The sequence below is a fragment of the Podarcis tiliguerta genome (genome assembly GCF_965153285.1).
Source record: "Podarcis tiliguerta genome assembly, chromosome: 10".
NCBI lineage: Eukaryota > Metazoa > Chordata > Lepidosauria > Squamata > Lacertidae > Podarcis > Podarcis tiliguerta.
This window is the reverse complement of record NC_139543.1, coordinates 71157235-71172336: the sequence shown is the minus strand read 5'-3', so window position 1 is coordinate 71172336 and position 15102 is coordinate 71157235. Positions and strand designations below refer to the sequence as shown.

The 15102-nt window shown below is 47.5% G+C and overlaps 1 protein-coding gene across 1 annotated transcript; it reads right to left on the bottom strand.

The window, feature by feature from the left end:
• Positions 1–7985: 7985 nt before the first annotated feature.
• On the bottom strand, positions 7986–14619 carry LOC310659236 (lithostathine-like). The gene is made up of 6 exons (XM_083402492.1): positions 14553–14619; positions 12412–12490; positions 11497–11609; positions 10603–10740; positions 10031–10142; positions 7986–8551 (listed from the first exon to the last, which is right to left on the bottom strand). The coding sequence occupies exons 2-6, from the start codon at positions 12476–12478 to the stop codon at positions 8478–8480; spliced, it is 504 nt and encodes a 167-aa protein (XP_083258618.1). The 5' UTR covers positions 12479–12490; positions 14553–14619; the 3' UTR covers positions 7986–8477.
• Positions 14620–15102: the final 483 nt, after the last annotated feature.

The window sequence follows — 15102 nt, the reverse complement described above, 5'->3', positions numbered from 1 at the left end:
TTGGGCTGAATTTCAACTCATCACATGCTTGCAGACACATGGGCCTCCACACAGCCACAAATTGGGAAAGTTGAAAGGGACCCTGGGGTCATCTAGTCTAACCCTAAAATGCAGGGTTCATAGCAAGATTTTCACAGCAAGATTTGTACTACCAAAGAGACATACATATGTACACAGACACAACTGTTTGAAGAGACCACAAGCCATGCTCCTACCATGTACTAAGGAAGAGGAAAATAAAGGTACCCAACTTTATACAGAACCCTTTTAGCAGATCTTGAAGCTAGTTTGAGTGAGAGTTTACTTCCTTAGACTAAAGAGTGCAAGTTCCTAGACTGTTATTATCTTTAAAGGAAGATTGAAGTGAACATTTTCTTCCTAAGATAGGGAGAGGATCTTTTATAAAGCAAAGTTAATTCGATTGATATAACCACTCACAAATAATTAAAACAGCCATAGATTTGATTTAAAAGGAATACAAAAGTGAACAATTTTCCTGAACTTGCAGAGGCATAGTAAGCCTAATCTATGCCCCCCCCCTTTGCAGTTTCCTTTAAAGGAAGCTTACTCAGGAGTAAATTTACCTGGCACAGAAGTAAGAAGAAGAAAAAAAAACCTGAATGAGACAGAATGAAACAAGGGGGAGCATTTTCTAAGAAAAGAGACCAGGAAGTCTTATAGAGACTGATATCAGGAGCCTTACAATAACTCTTCTGTCCAACCAAATCAAAGTTAAAACTAGACTCAGATATTTTTCTTAGAAGGAACACCATACTTTCATAGGAATATGCTTAATCTAATACATACACTGCATTTTAGCTTGAGAGCGCAATTGTGCTCAACTAGGCTTTTGCAGCAGAAACATTTGTGTCTTCACAGCACATTTCAAAATGCTGGAATAAAAAAGATTGGAACACGGATATAGACTAAGTTGCAGCAAAACATAATCTACCATCAACTTAAATCAAATCATACTCCTCACTCAAGCTACTCAGAGGAAGACTCTTTGGAGCCTCTCTCAAATAACAAACATTTGCACACTTCATTCTAATATATATATATATATTTGTCCTGTTTAAGATTGATGAGGCCCAACATTCCTTAGCTTCCTTAGATTTTAAATTTTGAAGCAAGCTGGCAATTTAAAAACTATGTGCATTTAAGAACAGTCTGTGGATGCCGAAGCCAATGTAAACACAAACCCTTTAAATATTTCTAAATCTTTGAGTACATCTCTTATTCATTTTTTCTCTCTCTCTCTCTTTTTTTTTTTTAATATATTTTAGAGAAACTAAGATCTCTAATGTGTGGGCTCTCCGGCTGGGCTGTTATTATATCTACTGCCTTCTGAGCACCATTAGGTTCATGATTTCATGTTCTAACTTTAGGTGATAGTTTAACAACACAATTTTGATGTGTTCAGCTCTCCCTAAGGGTTCACACTCTGATTTTGTTGAAGGATCCCTGAGGTGGCTGCTGTGCCCTGGGTTCCAGGTGGTGGGCCTAAGCCACCCACTAAAAGTTACAACGGTCTTGTACTTTGTACTTGGAAAGACCATTTTGCCCCTTTATTTTAACCTGGAGGGGCGTATCAGAATCCTCTCTGGGGCCAAAAGCTCCATGGAAGCTTTGTTGCCAGGAGGAGTCCAGCCAGGGTGTCTAGTGAGCTCCCATTTTCCCTCTAATACGGAGGGGGGGTTGCTCAGTAGATTACACTAGGAGGTAGAAGAACGGGTACAAGAAAGGGACAAAGAATGGGGGGAAGAATATTCTACCAGTATTCAAGTTATCTTTCAGCTAAAGCAATCCCTGCCTACCAGTAAACTACAAGCAGTTTGTCTAGAAAACCACGGGTCTCTCTACCCGCATTAGCCTCGAAAACCACGGTTCTCTCTACCCGGAAAACCACAGACCTTACTCTTGAAAACCACGGGTCTCTCTACCCGGAAAACCACAGACCTTACTCTTGAAAACCACGGGTCTCTCTACCCGGAAAACCACATGCCTTAAATTCTACACAAACCACGGGTCTCTCTCTCACCCGGAACACTACAGGAACACTCCTGGAAACCACGGGTCTCTTCTACCCGGAAAACCACGTCTCTTAAATTCTACTTCAGTACTGTTCACAAGACTAACCCTAGTGTGGGGCCCCAGTTTATGTACTACCCTCTATTAACCACAACAGCCTCCTACCTGACCTCGAAACTAATTTCGGGATTCCCTACTGAACGCCTGCACAGCGCAGTGCCGGATCGGGGTCCCGGAAAATTAAAGGTTTGGAAAGGAAGCAAATGACCTTGCGTTCTCACGTGCCCGGGTCATCCCTAACAAAGGTCGCCAGGCAGGGGGGGGCGGCTTCATTTGCGTAAGTTTTAGGAGAGTTCGAGAGGAAGGGAGAGATAGATTTGTAAAGAAAAGTGCAGTATAGATCCGCAATTCCCTGGCCGACTCCGAAAGGGAAAAACGGGAGAGGGGGATGGGGGTTAGGACGCCCCTGGACGACCCCGAAAAGGTGGTGTCTGATAGCAGATAAGAACCGTGTTTCCCCGGACGACTCCGAGGGGGAAACCGGGAGAATTAGGACGCTCCTGGACAACCCCGAAAAGGTAGCGTCTGATAGCAGATAAGGACCGTGCTTCCCGGGACGACTCCGAGGGGGAAGACGGGGGGTTTTTTAGGACGCTCCTGGACGACCCCGAAAAGGTAGCGTCTGATAGCAGATAAGAACCGTGTTTCCCCGGACGACTCCGAGGGGGAAACCGGGAGAATTAGGACGCCCCTGGACGACCCCGAAAAGGTGGCGTCTGATAGCAGATAAGAAGGAAAGATAGGAAAGTCCGGCTGTCGTGGGGTACTTTTTACCACCCCCCTCCCAATGTGTCTACTTCAAACCCATACTCACGTTCGCAGATGTCCCCCGTGGATCCCGGGATCCTTTCTCTTTAGCCGGCTTGACCTCGCCTTTGCTCCCCCTGGTTGGGCTTTTGGTGACGATTGATTACCGCCCGCAAAGAGGAGGCAGGGAGAGGAAAAAGGATCCCTGGGCTAAGGTTGCCCAGTGGCGCCTGATCCCTTCCATCTCCCCCCTCACCTTCACAGGAGGACCAAGTGTCCCTTCGTGGTCGCCAAACTGTTGCCGGAAAAATCCGAGGGCTCCCTTGGACAAAAAGTAAAGACACCAACCAGAGTAACTTGGAGCAAATCAGCAGCCTGTAGGCTTGGCCTTTATTGTACTGTTGCAGCAGGGTGTTCCCCTCACTCGCAGGAGAGAGGAAAGACCCAGAACAATGGTGTGCAAGACCTTAAAAAACTTTTGAAATTCCCCTCCTCTAGGTCAAGCCCACCCCCAGAAACATCATGCATACATTACAGAAAGGAGGGGTTGAGGGAGGAGTTGTGGTAGTAACCTGAGTGTCCTGTCACCTGGCTGGTTCCTCCTTTCTCCCCCTCCCATGAACCAGTTGTGAATAACAAAGAAAAGGTGCAGTTTCCTTCCCCCTGAGGGGAATCCGGCCATGGTCCTTTTGTTGCTGTCTGCCCTGAATATACAACCATATGCAGTCCATTGTGTTCATGAAGGCGGTGAGTCTGAGCCCATCAGGATGCTTATCTAGCTTGTCATGCCCCACCAGGTGCAGTAGCCAGGTACGTGACTGCTCGCTCAGGGGATTATGGCTGACCATCACCAGGTCACCCCCCTTAGCTAGTCCTTGAGATATGGAGTAGAATAAAAGTGGAACAGTGCAAATCTGATGTATGGTTGATTTTCTATGAATTTATAACAGGAGTGTAGCGTATGTAGTGTGTGAGTGTGAGTGTGTGTGAAGTCTGTACAAACTGAATGATTGGGGGGGGGGGTTTCCTGCTACACCTTTCCAAAGCGCGCTCCCCTAGAACTACGGCGTAGAGCAGCAATCCGGCACAGAAGCTCCACTTGCGGGAGAAGCAGGCAGTTTGGGAGGGGAGGAGGAAGAGGAGGAGAAGAAATGGGTGCAACGGGTGGGGGCGGGATTTGGGGTTGTGGGGGCGGGGGGCGGGGGGAGAGAAGGCTGTGCCGGGAGGGGAGGGGAGGAATTGAGGGGGGGGGAGGAATGTTTCCTCCCCCTTCTTCCTCCTGTGGATCAGGAGATGGGGGAGGGGCTGATCCCGGCAATCCGCATGCAAAGTGGGGTTTCGCACCCCAAAATGTTTACATTGCAAAATCCTTCCCTCCCCCACCCCACGCCACAAGATTAGATCCGTCTGTGTTTTAGGTACTGGTGCACAATGAGCAGAAAAAAAGGGGTTTGATTTTACGCATGCGCATGCGCACACACACACGAGACATCCAGGTAAAATTTATCCCTTGTGTCTCCCGTCAGAGGTAACACAATGAGGCCAGTAAGAAAACAAGGCCTGCTGTTGATCTGTTTGCGGGCAGAGCCCCCCCCCCATGCAAGGAATAAAGTAATCTGGTCTCCGTGGCAGTTTATTTTGTGGGGTAAAATCTTAAAAGAAAAGACCTCAACAACTTCAATCCTAAAAAAAAAGCTCAAGAACTTCAGTCCTAAAAAAAAAAAGCTCAAGAACTTCAGTCCTAAAAAAGCTCAAAAACTTTGGTAATCTGGCCCTCTTTGAAAAAAGTTTGGAAACCACTGGAATAAGGTCATTCGGGGGGGGGCACTAGGGGCGCATCGGAAGATGGCCGACAATAACATCTCTCCGACCCACACGAGGTAATTAAGAGGCTGTAATGGGAGTATGCAGCCTCCCTGCCCCCCCCAAGGGAATGGGGGGGACTGCCTTTGCCTGCTGTGCCCATAAATCACCCCCGGATTCGAGGGGGTGTGGGCACTAGGCTGAACGCCCTTGTGTGGACTTCGGCTCTCCTGGACGCTGTCTCTGATCGTGCCGCTAGCTGCAGCAACTTGAAAATAAACAATTAGGAAGAAGGAAATGCACATATTTCAAGTGAAGAATGGGGAGTAAAGACTGCTAATTGAAGGGACCCCTACGAAAGAAGACGGGTCAGATAAACAGGAATATATCATGAGAAGACACATCAAGGCTCGGTATGTCGGCAGCGGGACTGGATGGGGGAGGCGAAAAAACTTTTATTTCTTTCTTCTATGTGCTTAACCAATAATCCCCCCCCCCAAGTCAGAAATGCCGATCAAATGACCTAAGCTGGATGATTTAAGACTGTGTGAAAATAAACTTTAACGAAAAGCATGTTTTAAGGAGACCGAGGAAAGTACAAGAGCTTTGGGATGACGCAGCAAAAAACAGCGTCGCCATTTTGGCAAGTTCTGTCGAAAGATTTATGTCTGGGAGGAGGAACGGGTCTGTTTTTGTACTGCTGGCGAACCTCCTCAGAGGACTAAAGAAGGCGACAGATTTGCGAAGATTAATGATGGAAAGAGTGCTTTTATCTATGGAAGTGATGATATATGGAAACCATCTCGATATGGCTATTGGACGATCGGGAAAATTCACACAGGATTACAACTTGTTTTATACCTGCTTAAGGAGATTATCAGAAGAGGTTGCAAAGAGAAGGAAAAATATACGAAAATAACAAGATGAGATGTGGGAAATAGCAAGATAGGATTGGATAGAATTATGAACATTATTTGGACAGATTTGTGGACATTAATGCAGCAGCAAGAAGATGATTGGACCCCCCTTCGGAACTTGAAATATGGGTACCCCCCACAAAAATTTAAAAATTCGGCTTTGTAATTTGGAATTTATGTGATTTGATTTGATTTGATTTGATTGGTTGGTTAATAAAATATATATATATATTTTTTAAAAAAGGAATAAGGTCATTCAACTTGTGATTTGATGTGCGTACACTGTGGACTCAGTGGATGGCGCTGGGTCACCACGGACAACTTCGTCATTTCTTCCTATGATACGAAGCTACCAGCATGAGTTTGACCAAACTGTGGGAGGCAGTAGAAGACAAGAGGGCCATGGCGTGCTCTGGTTCAGGGGGTCACGAAGAGTCGGACACGACTAAACAACAACTATTTCTGGGTTAGCAGAGTCTGTAACCTGAAGCATCTGTAACCCGAGGTATTACAGAAAAATCCTTGACGCAGCCAACTAAAGCATGCACTAGAATCATAGAATCATAGAGTTGGAAGAGACCACAAGGGCCATCAAGTCCAACCCCCTGCCAAGCAGGAAACACCATCAGAGCACTCCTGATATATGCTTGTCAAGCCTCTGCTTAAAGACCCACCACACTCCTTGGCAGCAAATTCCACTGTCGAACAGCTCTTACTGTCAGGAAGTTCTTCCTAATGTTTAGGTGGAATCTTCTTTCTTGTAGTTTGGATCCATTGCTCCGTGTCTGCTTCTCTGCAGCAGCAGAAAACAACCTTTCTCCCTCCTCTATGTGACATCCTTTTATATATTTGAACATGGCTATCATATCACCCCTTAACCTCCTCTTCTCCAGGCTAAACATGCCCAGCTCCCTTAGCCGTTCTTCATAAGGCATCGTTTCCAGGCCTTTGACCATTTTGGTTGCCCTCCTCTGGACACGTTCCAGTTTGTCAGTGTCCTTCTTGAACTCCTTCTTGAACTAACGTTGCTTACTATCTCCTGATAGCGGCACTGACCAATCACACCAAATGCAATGGGGGGTTGGAGTGGAACAGCTGGAAATCAGCTGATTGGCAGACACGGAACTGCACCTGACAATTATGTGGGTGGCAATTCCCACCCAGAGAGGCGTGAGGGGGCGAGCCCAATTTGTAACCACCCAGGAATGGCACTGCAGGGGAGATGGCTAGCGTGCCCACAGAGAGGGCTCTGAGTGCCCACTCTGGCATGTGTGCCATAGGTGCGCCACCACTTAGCTAGACTGAGCTTGGAGCAACTATGCTGGTGTGGAAAGAATTTTGTTGTTGCTGGAGTGCCTCTTTTCCTCCGACTGAGAGCCAGTGTGGTGTAGTGGTTAAGAGCGGTAGTCTCGTAATCTGGGGAACCGGGTTCACGTCTCCGCTCCTCCACATGCAGCTGCTGGGTGACCTTGGACTAGTCACACTTCTCTGAAGTCTCTCAGCCCCACTCACCTCACAGAGTGTTTGTGGGGGGGAGGAAGGGAAAGGAGAATGTTAGCCGCTTTGAGACTCCTTAAAGGGAGTGAAAGGCGGGATATCAAATCCAAACTCCTCCTCCTCCTCTTCTTCTTCTTCTTCTTCTTCTTCTTCTTCTTCTTCTTCTTCTTCTTCTTCTTCTTCTCTCAAACCCTGAATCTTAGGAGGGCATGTTTGATAATAATTATAATTTATTGTTTGTACCCCACCCATCTGGCTGGGTTTCTCCAGCCACTCTGGGCGGCTCCCAACAAGATTAAGAATACACTGGTACCTTGGGTTACATATGCTTCAGGTTACATACGCTTCTGGTTACATACTCCGCTAACCCAGAAATATTGCTTCAGGTTAAGAACTTTGCTTCAGGATGAGAACAGAAAACGTGCTCTGGCAGCACGGCGGCAGCAGGAGGCCCCATTAGCTAAAGTGGTGCTTCAGGTTCAGAACAGTTTCAGGTTAAGAACAGACCTCCGGAACGAATTAAGTACTTAACCCGAGGTACCACTGTACATTAAAATATATTGATGGCTGGTTGGGGATCCCTACAGAAGTAGCAAAGGCAGGTCTTCAGGTTCTTGTGTTGGTATCCTAAGGCTGGCATCCCCTCCCCCACCCCAACGGCTTGTGTCCGTGTGCCATTCTGGCTCTAACACTCATAGGACCTGGGAGATGAGGGTTCGAATCCCCACACAGCTATGATGCTCCTGCTGGGTGACCTTGGACCAATCGGGATCTTTCAGCTTGGCCTACCTCACAGGGCTGTTCTGAGGATGGAATGGGGTTGAGGGAGAACCATGCCTGCCACATGGACCTTTGGAGGGGGGAGAGGGGGGATCTGAATGTCACAATAAACAACTATTTCAAGAATACAGAGGACATGGAGGCAGAATGGCATGCACAGAAGGAGGTTTATTGTCACTCCGGAGGAAGACGGCAGCCGGCCAGAGAGAGGGAGAGCAGACAACTTGCAAAGCTTTGCATTTCCATGATGTGGTCTGGGAAAGGGGGTTCCACAGTTGGCCCCATCACCAAGGAAAGCTTCGTTTACTCAGCTAACCAGTCCACAAAAGCATCTCATCTCTTTGCAGAAAGTGAGACAGGTTTCATATCTCATGGGGCAAATTTCCCAGTTGGGGGGGGGGTGTACTGTTGCTCACACCCTCAAGCTTTGGATTTGGTTAGGTCTTAGTGGAATCAAGAGTCCAAACTGGATTTATTTGGGGGAAGCCCCTCTTGTTTTTTCTGCTCCAGGCCAATAGAGGAGGGGAGGGAATAGATTTCCTGCAGATGGACAGAGCAGGTGGGAAAGGGGCTGGCCTTGGACCTGTTGGGAAGCTGGAGGTCTTTGGGTGTTCCTCTCAGGCCCAGGGTGGCATTTCAGGCCTAATAGGTGGCCTTGTATTTGCAAAGGTATGGCAAGGTGGTTGTACAGGAACGCTGGATCCACTTCTGGGAACCTGCAGGGCAGAAGGTTGAGAGAGAATGTTAGGGAGTGTCCAGAAATTGGGAGAGAACATAGACTTCCTTTGAGTAAATCAAGTATTTCCTTCCCTGTTTTGGAGAGGGAGACAATTACGAGGAAAAGCAATGAAGAGATTTGATAAATACATAAGCAGAAGTATTTTGAACAAGCCATTCTGCTTTTGCCAGTAGGGTGTCTGTCTGTCTGTCTGTCTGTCTGTCTGTCTGTGTCATACAGAACCCTTGGTTTGTGAGATCTTTGTGATGTTTCAGATGTTTTCTAGCATTCCCCATGCCTGCATGAATGAAACTTCACTGAAGCCCCCTGTCAAAAAGCTGAATTCTGCATTTAAATTAAGTTCCAACTATTTCCATGGGGCAGAGTTCCCTCTTCCCTACTCTGAGCCAAAGAAACACTCTAGACTTTGCCTACCAACCCCAGTAGAGGTAACAGTTCAAAAACAAAAATGCAGCCCAGGTGATACGAAGTGCCAAGTATAAAGAGGAAACGAGTGGAGTTCTCTCTCTGGGGCCCCATCTCTCCCTATCCTCAGTTTCCTTGCCAAGCCCTTTCCACACAGGAATAAGTAAGTCTGTCCTTTTCATTTTTTGTCAGTTTCCCATTTCCCCATTCTTGAGTTCTCTATATTTCCACAACAGTTTGTGATTCTTGGTAGGTCCTGTTACTGTATTTCATCTCCTCCTGAACATTCATCAGCATTTTAAGGCCATTTTCAACCAATCGACGTGTTTTTGCAAAGCAATTTCCCCCAATACAAGGAACCTTTGCATGTTACTTTTGCAGATGTTAGCATTTTAAAGCACACTTTAAATGTGTTTTTGTGCACACTTCGTTGGAGAACTGCATTGCAACATTCAGAGTGTCTGAGGATGGCTTTGTTTTAAAGGTAAAGGTAAAGGGGACCCCTGACCATTAGGTCCATTCACGGCCAACTCTGGGGTTGCAGCGCTCATCTCGCTTTACTGGCCGAGGGAGCCGGCGTACAGCTTCCGGGTCATGTGGCCAGCATGACTAAGCCGCTTCTGGCAAACCAGAGCAGCGCACGGAAACGCCGTCTACCTTTCCGCTGGAATGGTACCTATTTATTTACTTGCACTTTCACATGCTTTCAAACTGCTGGTGGGCAGGAGCAGGGACTGAGTAACGGGAGCTCACTTCATCGTGGGGATTCAAACCGCTGACCTTCTGATCGGCAAGTCCTAGGCTCTGTGGTTTAACCCACAGCACCACCCGCGTCCCTCTCTGCTTGGTTTTAGTTCTTCTCTATAGCGGCCTAGTCCTGCTGGCCACATGACCCGGAAGCTGTAAGCCGGCTCCCTCGGCCAATAAAGTGAGAGGAGCGCCACAACCCCAGAGTCGGCCACGACTGGACCTAATGGTCAGGGGCCCCTTTACCTATTCCTTGAATGGAATGGGTTTTCCTCCTCCTTCCCCAGTCTCTCTTCCTGCATACCTGAATAAGAAATGGAGACACATTCGTATGGAGAGATTGAGTTGCTGATGCTCCTGCCGTCCCAGAGGGGTTGAGAAAAGACAGATCCATCGCTCCATTCCCAGATCATATTCTGGAGAGAGAGAAGGAGAAAGGAAGGTCTTGTGATAAAAGGGTAATGCAAGCCCATTGCTCCCCACATCCCCAGAGAGGACACAGCTGGGGAATCAGCGCAACTGACAAGGCCAAGGGGTTGGTTTGAGTCTCCAGCGGCTGGAGCCATAAAGATGAAAGGGGACTGACAATTTGTACGGTGTTGGGGAGATGTCACAGAATCTGTGACTTTATAGATAGCGCAATGAGAGTTGGGAAGGAGGAAAGGCAATGAGGATCTGGAGCTGGAGCTTCAGAACCTCCCACAGAGCCACTCCGAGAAATAATCCCATCTCCAAATGAGGACTTCAAGGTTTGACGTTTGGGGAAGGAAGTGGTTTCAGAGGGAAGTGAGAGCCGGGGAGCTACATCTGAAGGACCTCAAGGGAGCTGAGGAGCTCGTACAGTCAGCATCTTCAGAGAGTCCTAGAGGCACCTACCGAAGTACCACGGTCAGCTACCAGGCCGATCCAGACGTTGCTGGAGCCATATTGTCGCAGGTAACTGTAAACCACATTTGCTTCCCTAGCAGAAAGAATGGAGGCCAGCTGGGACCCATGTCTCCTCTGGCAGCTGACCTGCAGGGAGAAGAAAGGGGGAAACCAGTGAGATGCTGCCCAGAGCCAGGATTCCCAAGGAGTCGGCCCCTGCTCCTCATTCTCTCTCTCTCTCTCTCTCTCTCTTTTCACAACTCCTTTTTTATTATTGCAAAGTAAATACATCAATACCAAACCATACATAAAGCATAATATAAAGGGGGGGAAATAAAGGGGGGAAATGCAAAGAAAAGTAGACAGTAAAAGAATAAAGAAAAGTATAATATTTCAATACAATAAACACTATTTTACAAAATAATAGTAGTAATAGACTTCCATCACTCTCACAACATTTCCTTTCACATTTAATATTTTATCTGTATTTCAGTATTATTTTCATCTTAATATATAGATATGCATATATGTATGTTTCCCCTTTTACATTCATGAGGTCATTCTAGACACAGCCAAATATTTACATTAGAACCTTGTCTTTCTAAATAATCATTCAAGCGCTTCCATTCCTTCTTGACTGTAATCACTGGCTTTAGTCTTGTTACGTCCGTCAATTTGGCCAGTTCCAAATATTCACATAATTTACATAACCATTCCTCTTTGGTCGGGACCTGGTTACCCTTCCAGTACTCAGCCACCAGGATTCTCGCCGCTGAAAGAATTTAGTATTTTCTCTAGAAGTATCACTATTCAATATTCCCAAAAGGCATGTTTCTGGTCTTTTGTTATGTGAAGTTCTTAGTAACTTTATTCATTCTTCTCACTCCCCCTGGTGAAACTTACCTCGGCATCATCCCACGAGCGGCTGGAGCTAAAATACTCGTAGCAGTACTTTCTGTAGAAGACGGCTCCTGCAGGGCAGTGAGTGCGAGCGCTCCGGGTGCGATTGGCGGCACCTGTGAGGAATTGGATTGAGACTGGAATAGCTGCCCCAGACCACCAACCCTTTCCTGGACAGATGGAGCCCCTCGAGGAAGCCCTGGCGTTAGGAATCGGGAGGTAACTTCTGGCTCTTTCCAAACTAATCTTTCCCCCTTGACCTGCCACTTGCTGACACCCCTCTTATGGGAACCGAGATGTTATTGCCAAAATGGTTGCAGCACAGTGTTGTCCATGCAGCTCCAGCAGGAGCTTTTCCACATCTGATCTGTGATATAACAACAACAACAACAACAACAACAACAACAATATTTATACCCTGCCCATCTGGGTGGTTTCCCCAGCCTCTGGTTTGGTAGAGGCAGAAGGAGAAATTGCAAGGAATAATAATAATAATAATAATAATAATAATAATAATAATAATATATTTATACCCCGCCCATCTGGCTGGGTTTCCCCAGCCACTCTGGGAGGCTTCCAACAAAATATTAAAATGCAATAGTGTGTCAAACATTAAAAGCTTCCCTAAACAGGGCTGCCTTCAGATGTCTTCTAAAAGTTAGCTGGTTATTTTTCTCTTTAACATCTGTTGGGAGGGCGTTCCACAGGGCAGGCGCCACCACTGAGAAGGCCCTCTGCCTGGTTCCCTGTAACGTGGCTTCTCGCAGCGAGGGAACCACCAGAAGGCCCTTGGAGCTGGACCTCAGTGTCCGGGCTCAACGATGGGGGTGGAGACGCTCCTTCAGGTATACTGGACCGAGGCTGCTTAGGGCTTTAAAGGTCAGCACCAACACTTCTTCCCCTTCTACTAATGCTCACCTTCTGCCAAAGGGTTCAGGATCAGGCAGCCCAACAGGCAGAGTCCCAGGTAGACCACTTGCCCCATCTTCTGGTTCTCCTGGGAAAAGAAAGTGTCAGCAACATTCATCCCAGCGAAGGGCATGGCATTTCCAGAAATGATGGGTCCATTGTGTTGCGCCGGGTGTGTGTGTATTTTTTGGGCTTTGAGCTTGTGATCATTCAAAATTCAAAAAACAGGCCATGCTAAGTTGCTTATAAGACCCAAACTATCTCATCTGCTTTGACAACATCAAATATTGCTGCAGCACAGCAGCCAGGTCCAGTATTTTCCAAGTCATACGAAAAGCAAAGTTAGCTGTGTTGCGGTTTGTAAGAAAAATCTCCAGGTGCTTTTGGGGGCAATACCATTTTGAACACCAGGACCCTAAACTGGAAGAAGAGGCTTTTACACCCCCTGAATATGGTACTTTATTCCACGAGAGAACATCTACTGGGAAAAGTCACCCAGTTTGGTTTCTGCTTCTGGAACACCTAAAATTAATTCCCGCCTTTGCTAATATACGGACTGCCTCTTTCCTCCCCTTTCTGCCTCTCTTTTCTACCTTTAAGGGGACAGAGAGAGACCTGGGGAACAACAACCACTTCTTGTGTTTCCAGAGAGGGGGGAGCAGCCACAGTTATGCGTCTTTCTCCCCAATGGAACAGCCCAAAATGGTCGGCTTACCCTGTGCCTTGGCTCTGCACCGAGGGGCTCAGTGTGGCATCATACAAGCCTTTGCAGGCAGCGGCGGAGCAAGCCAATTGGGCACCTGGGGCAGCACGCATGCGCTGCACCCAGGGGTGGGGCCAGCGGCCCATGAGACTGGGTGAGCCAGGGCAGGATGCTCCATGGGGCCTCTGAGGAATCTGTCAGACTTGCATTCGGCCGAGCTATTCCTCCGGTCGAGCCCTCCTATGTTGATTAACGACCTGAGCCTTTGATGAGGCTCCAGGCACGTTTCCCCATTACGCAGAGTAGACAGCAGCATGTGGAAGGACGAGAAATATGAGCTACATGCTACGAGTTTTATTTTCTAACTAAGCTGACAGAAAAGAAAAGCACATCCTCTCTCTGTGAGAGCAGAGAGGCAACTGGGACAAAGGAACAGGAAACCAGTAATATAAACATCCGTCTCCCGTGAGACTTCCAACAGCCTGGAGTCTCTGGAATGTAAACAGAGTCTTGTGACTCCAAGCACTGCACAGTGGCAATAAATAGAAACCTATCAGAATCTGCCTGCCTCCTCCCATTCAGCAGCCCTACAGCTGAGGGGGAGGCAGCGGGCAGACCGTTTGGGGCAGCATGGAGCCCGTGGATGCCCAAGCCACCGTGTCACTCCCAGGAGAGATGCGTGGCTCAGGCGCACTGAAAGCCCTCCGGTGAGTGCCGCATGCCATTTTGTCACCCCCCTCAGTGGTGACACCCAGGGCAGACTGCCCCCACTGCCCCCCTTCCTCCTCCCCTGCTTGCAGGGATTCAGTCTTTGTGTTTCCACCTTTTTTTTTTTTTGCCACCCCCAAGCCCTGCCCATTGATGCCGGAGAACTCTGCCCAATACAGAAAAGGAATTGGAAATTGCTGCCGCTCCTGAGATGGTCTGTGGTCAGCAACATCAACCAGTAAGCAAATGTGATTGATATTAGTTCACATCGCAGTAATTTTTTTTTAAGCTCACAAACGATATGAAACAATGTTTGTGAGGTTTTCCTTTTTTCCTTTTACATTATTGTTTTGATGTTTCCTGCACATTGGCATGGATATAAGTTGCATAAATAGTTGCACAGCTGACGCTAAACAGCGGACGGCGAGAGGAACGACAAATACTGAGACGGAACTGCAGCAGAATGGAAACAGGTCTGCTTGCAAGGAATGCAGGTTGTAATGGAAATCGCTGCCATCTTACATTCCCAGTCCTGCCCCGTTCCTGCTGGCCCAGAAGGGGTGCCCATTCCCTTATTGGCTTCCTCTTCCTTCCAGTAAAATACATTCTAGGCCAGTGGAGAATCCTTTTCTCCCCAGGGTCTGTGGCGCTGCTGACCTGTTTTCACGAACCGTTTCTCTGCTAGGAAACGCAAGACTGTTTTCTGGGTTGCAACGGCAAAGAGGTAGATGGCTCTCACCTGTGTCCTTCTCTCCTACTGTCTTGCTGTGGCTGATCTGGAGTCAAGGGCGATTCTTGCAGCCTGTGCAAGGTGCTGTCCACCCCTGGGCATATTTATAGGAAGAGGACAGTGCAGAAGCGAGACAAAGGTGAAGCCAACAAACCCTACACAACTGACCACAAAGCAAAAAGGGTTGGGTGATGAGCCATTGGGTGTCTTTTCATGAACCTGACAGATGATAAATGAAGGTGTCAAGTGGTCATTAGCCCAGGGAGAAAGGGTGGGGTTCAATTCATTTATTTGATTTGATTGCATAGCCTTTTTTCTAATAACCCTTGGCAGCCCAACCACCACAGCCCAGGAACAAGTCATTTCCTTGTTCCTTGTGTTGGAGGAACAACACAGTAGTTTGTGCTGTTCCTGGCTTTGTGGTGGTTTTCTTCTTCTGCTTCGCTATTGAGACCTCTGACCAAATATTTGCACTGGGGCTCTGTCTATGTTCCCATGGCATAACCACACAAGACATGACATTTCTGGATGCCCAAGTTACGAGAAGTAGCAGGCAAGC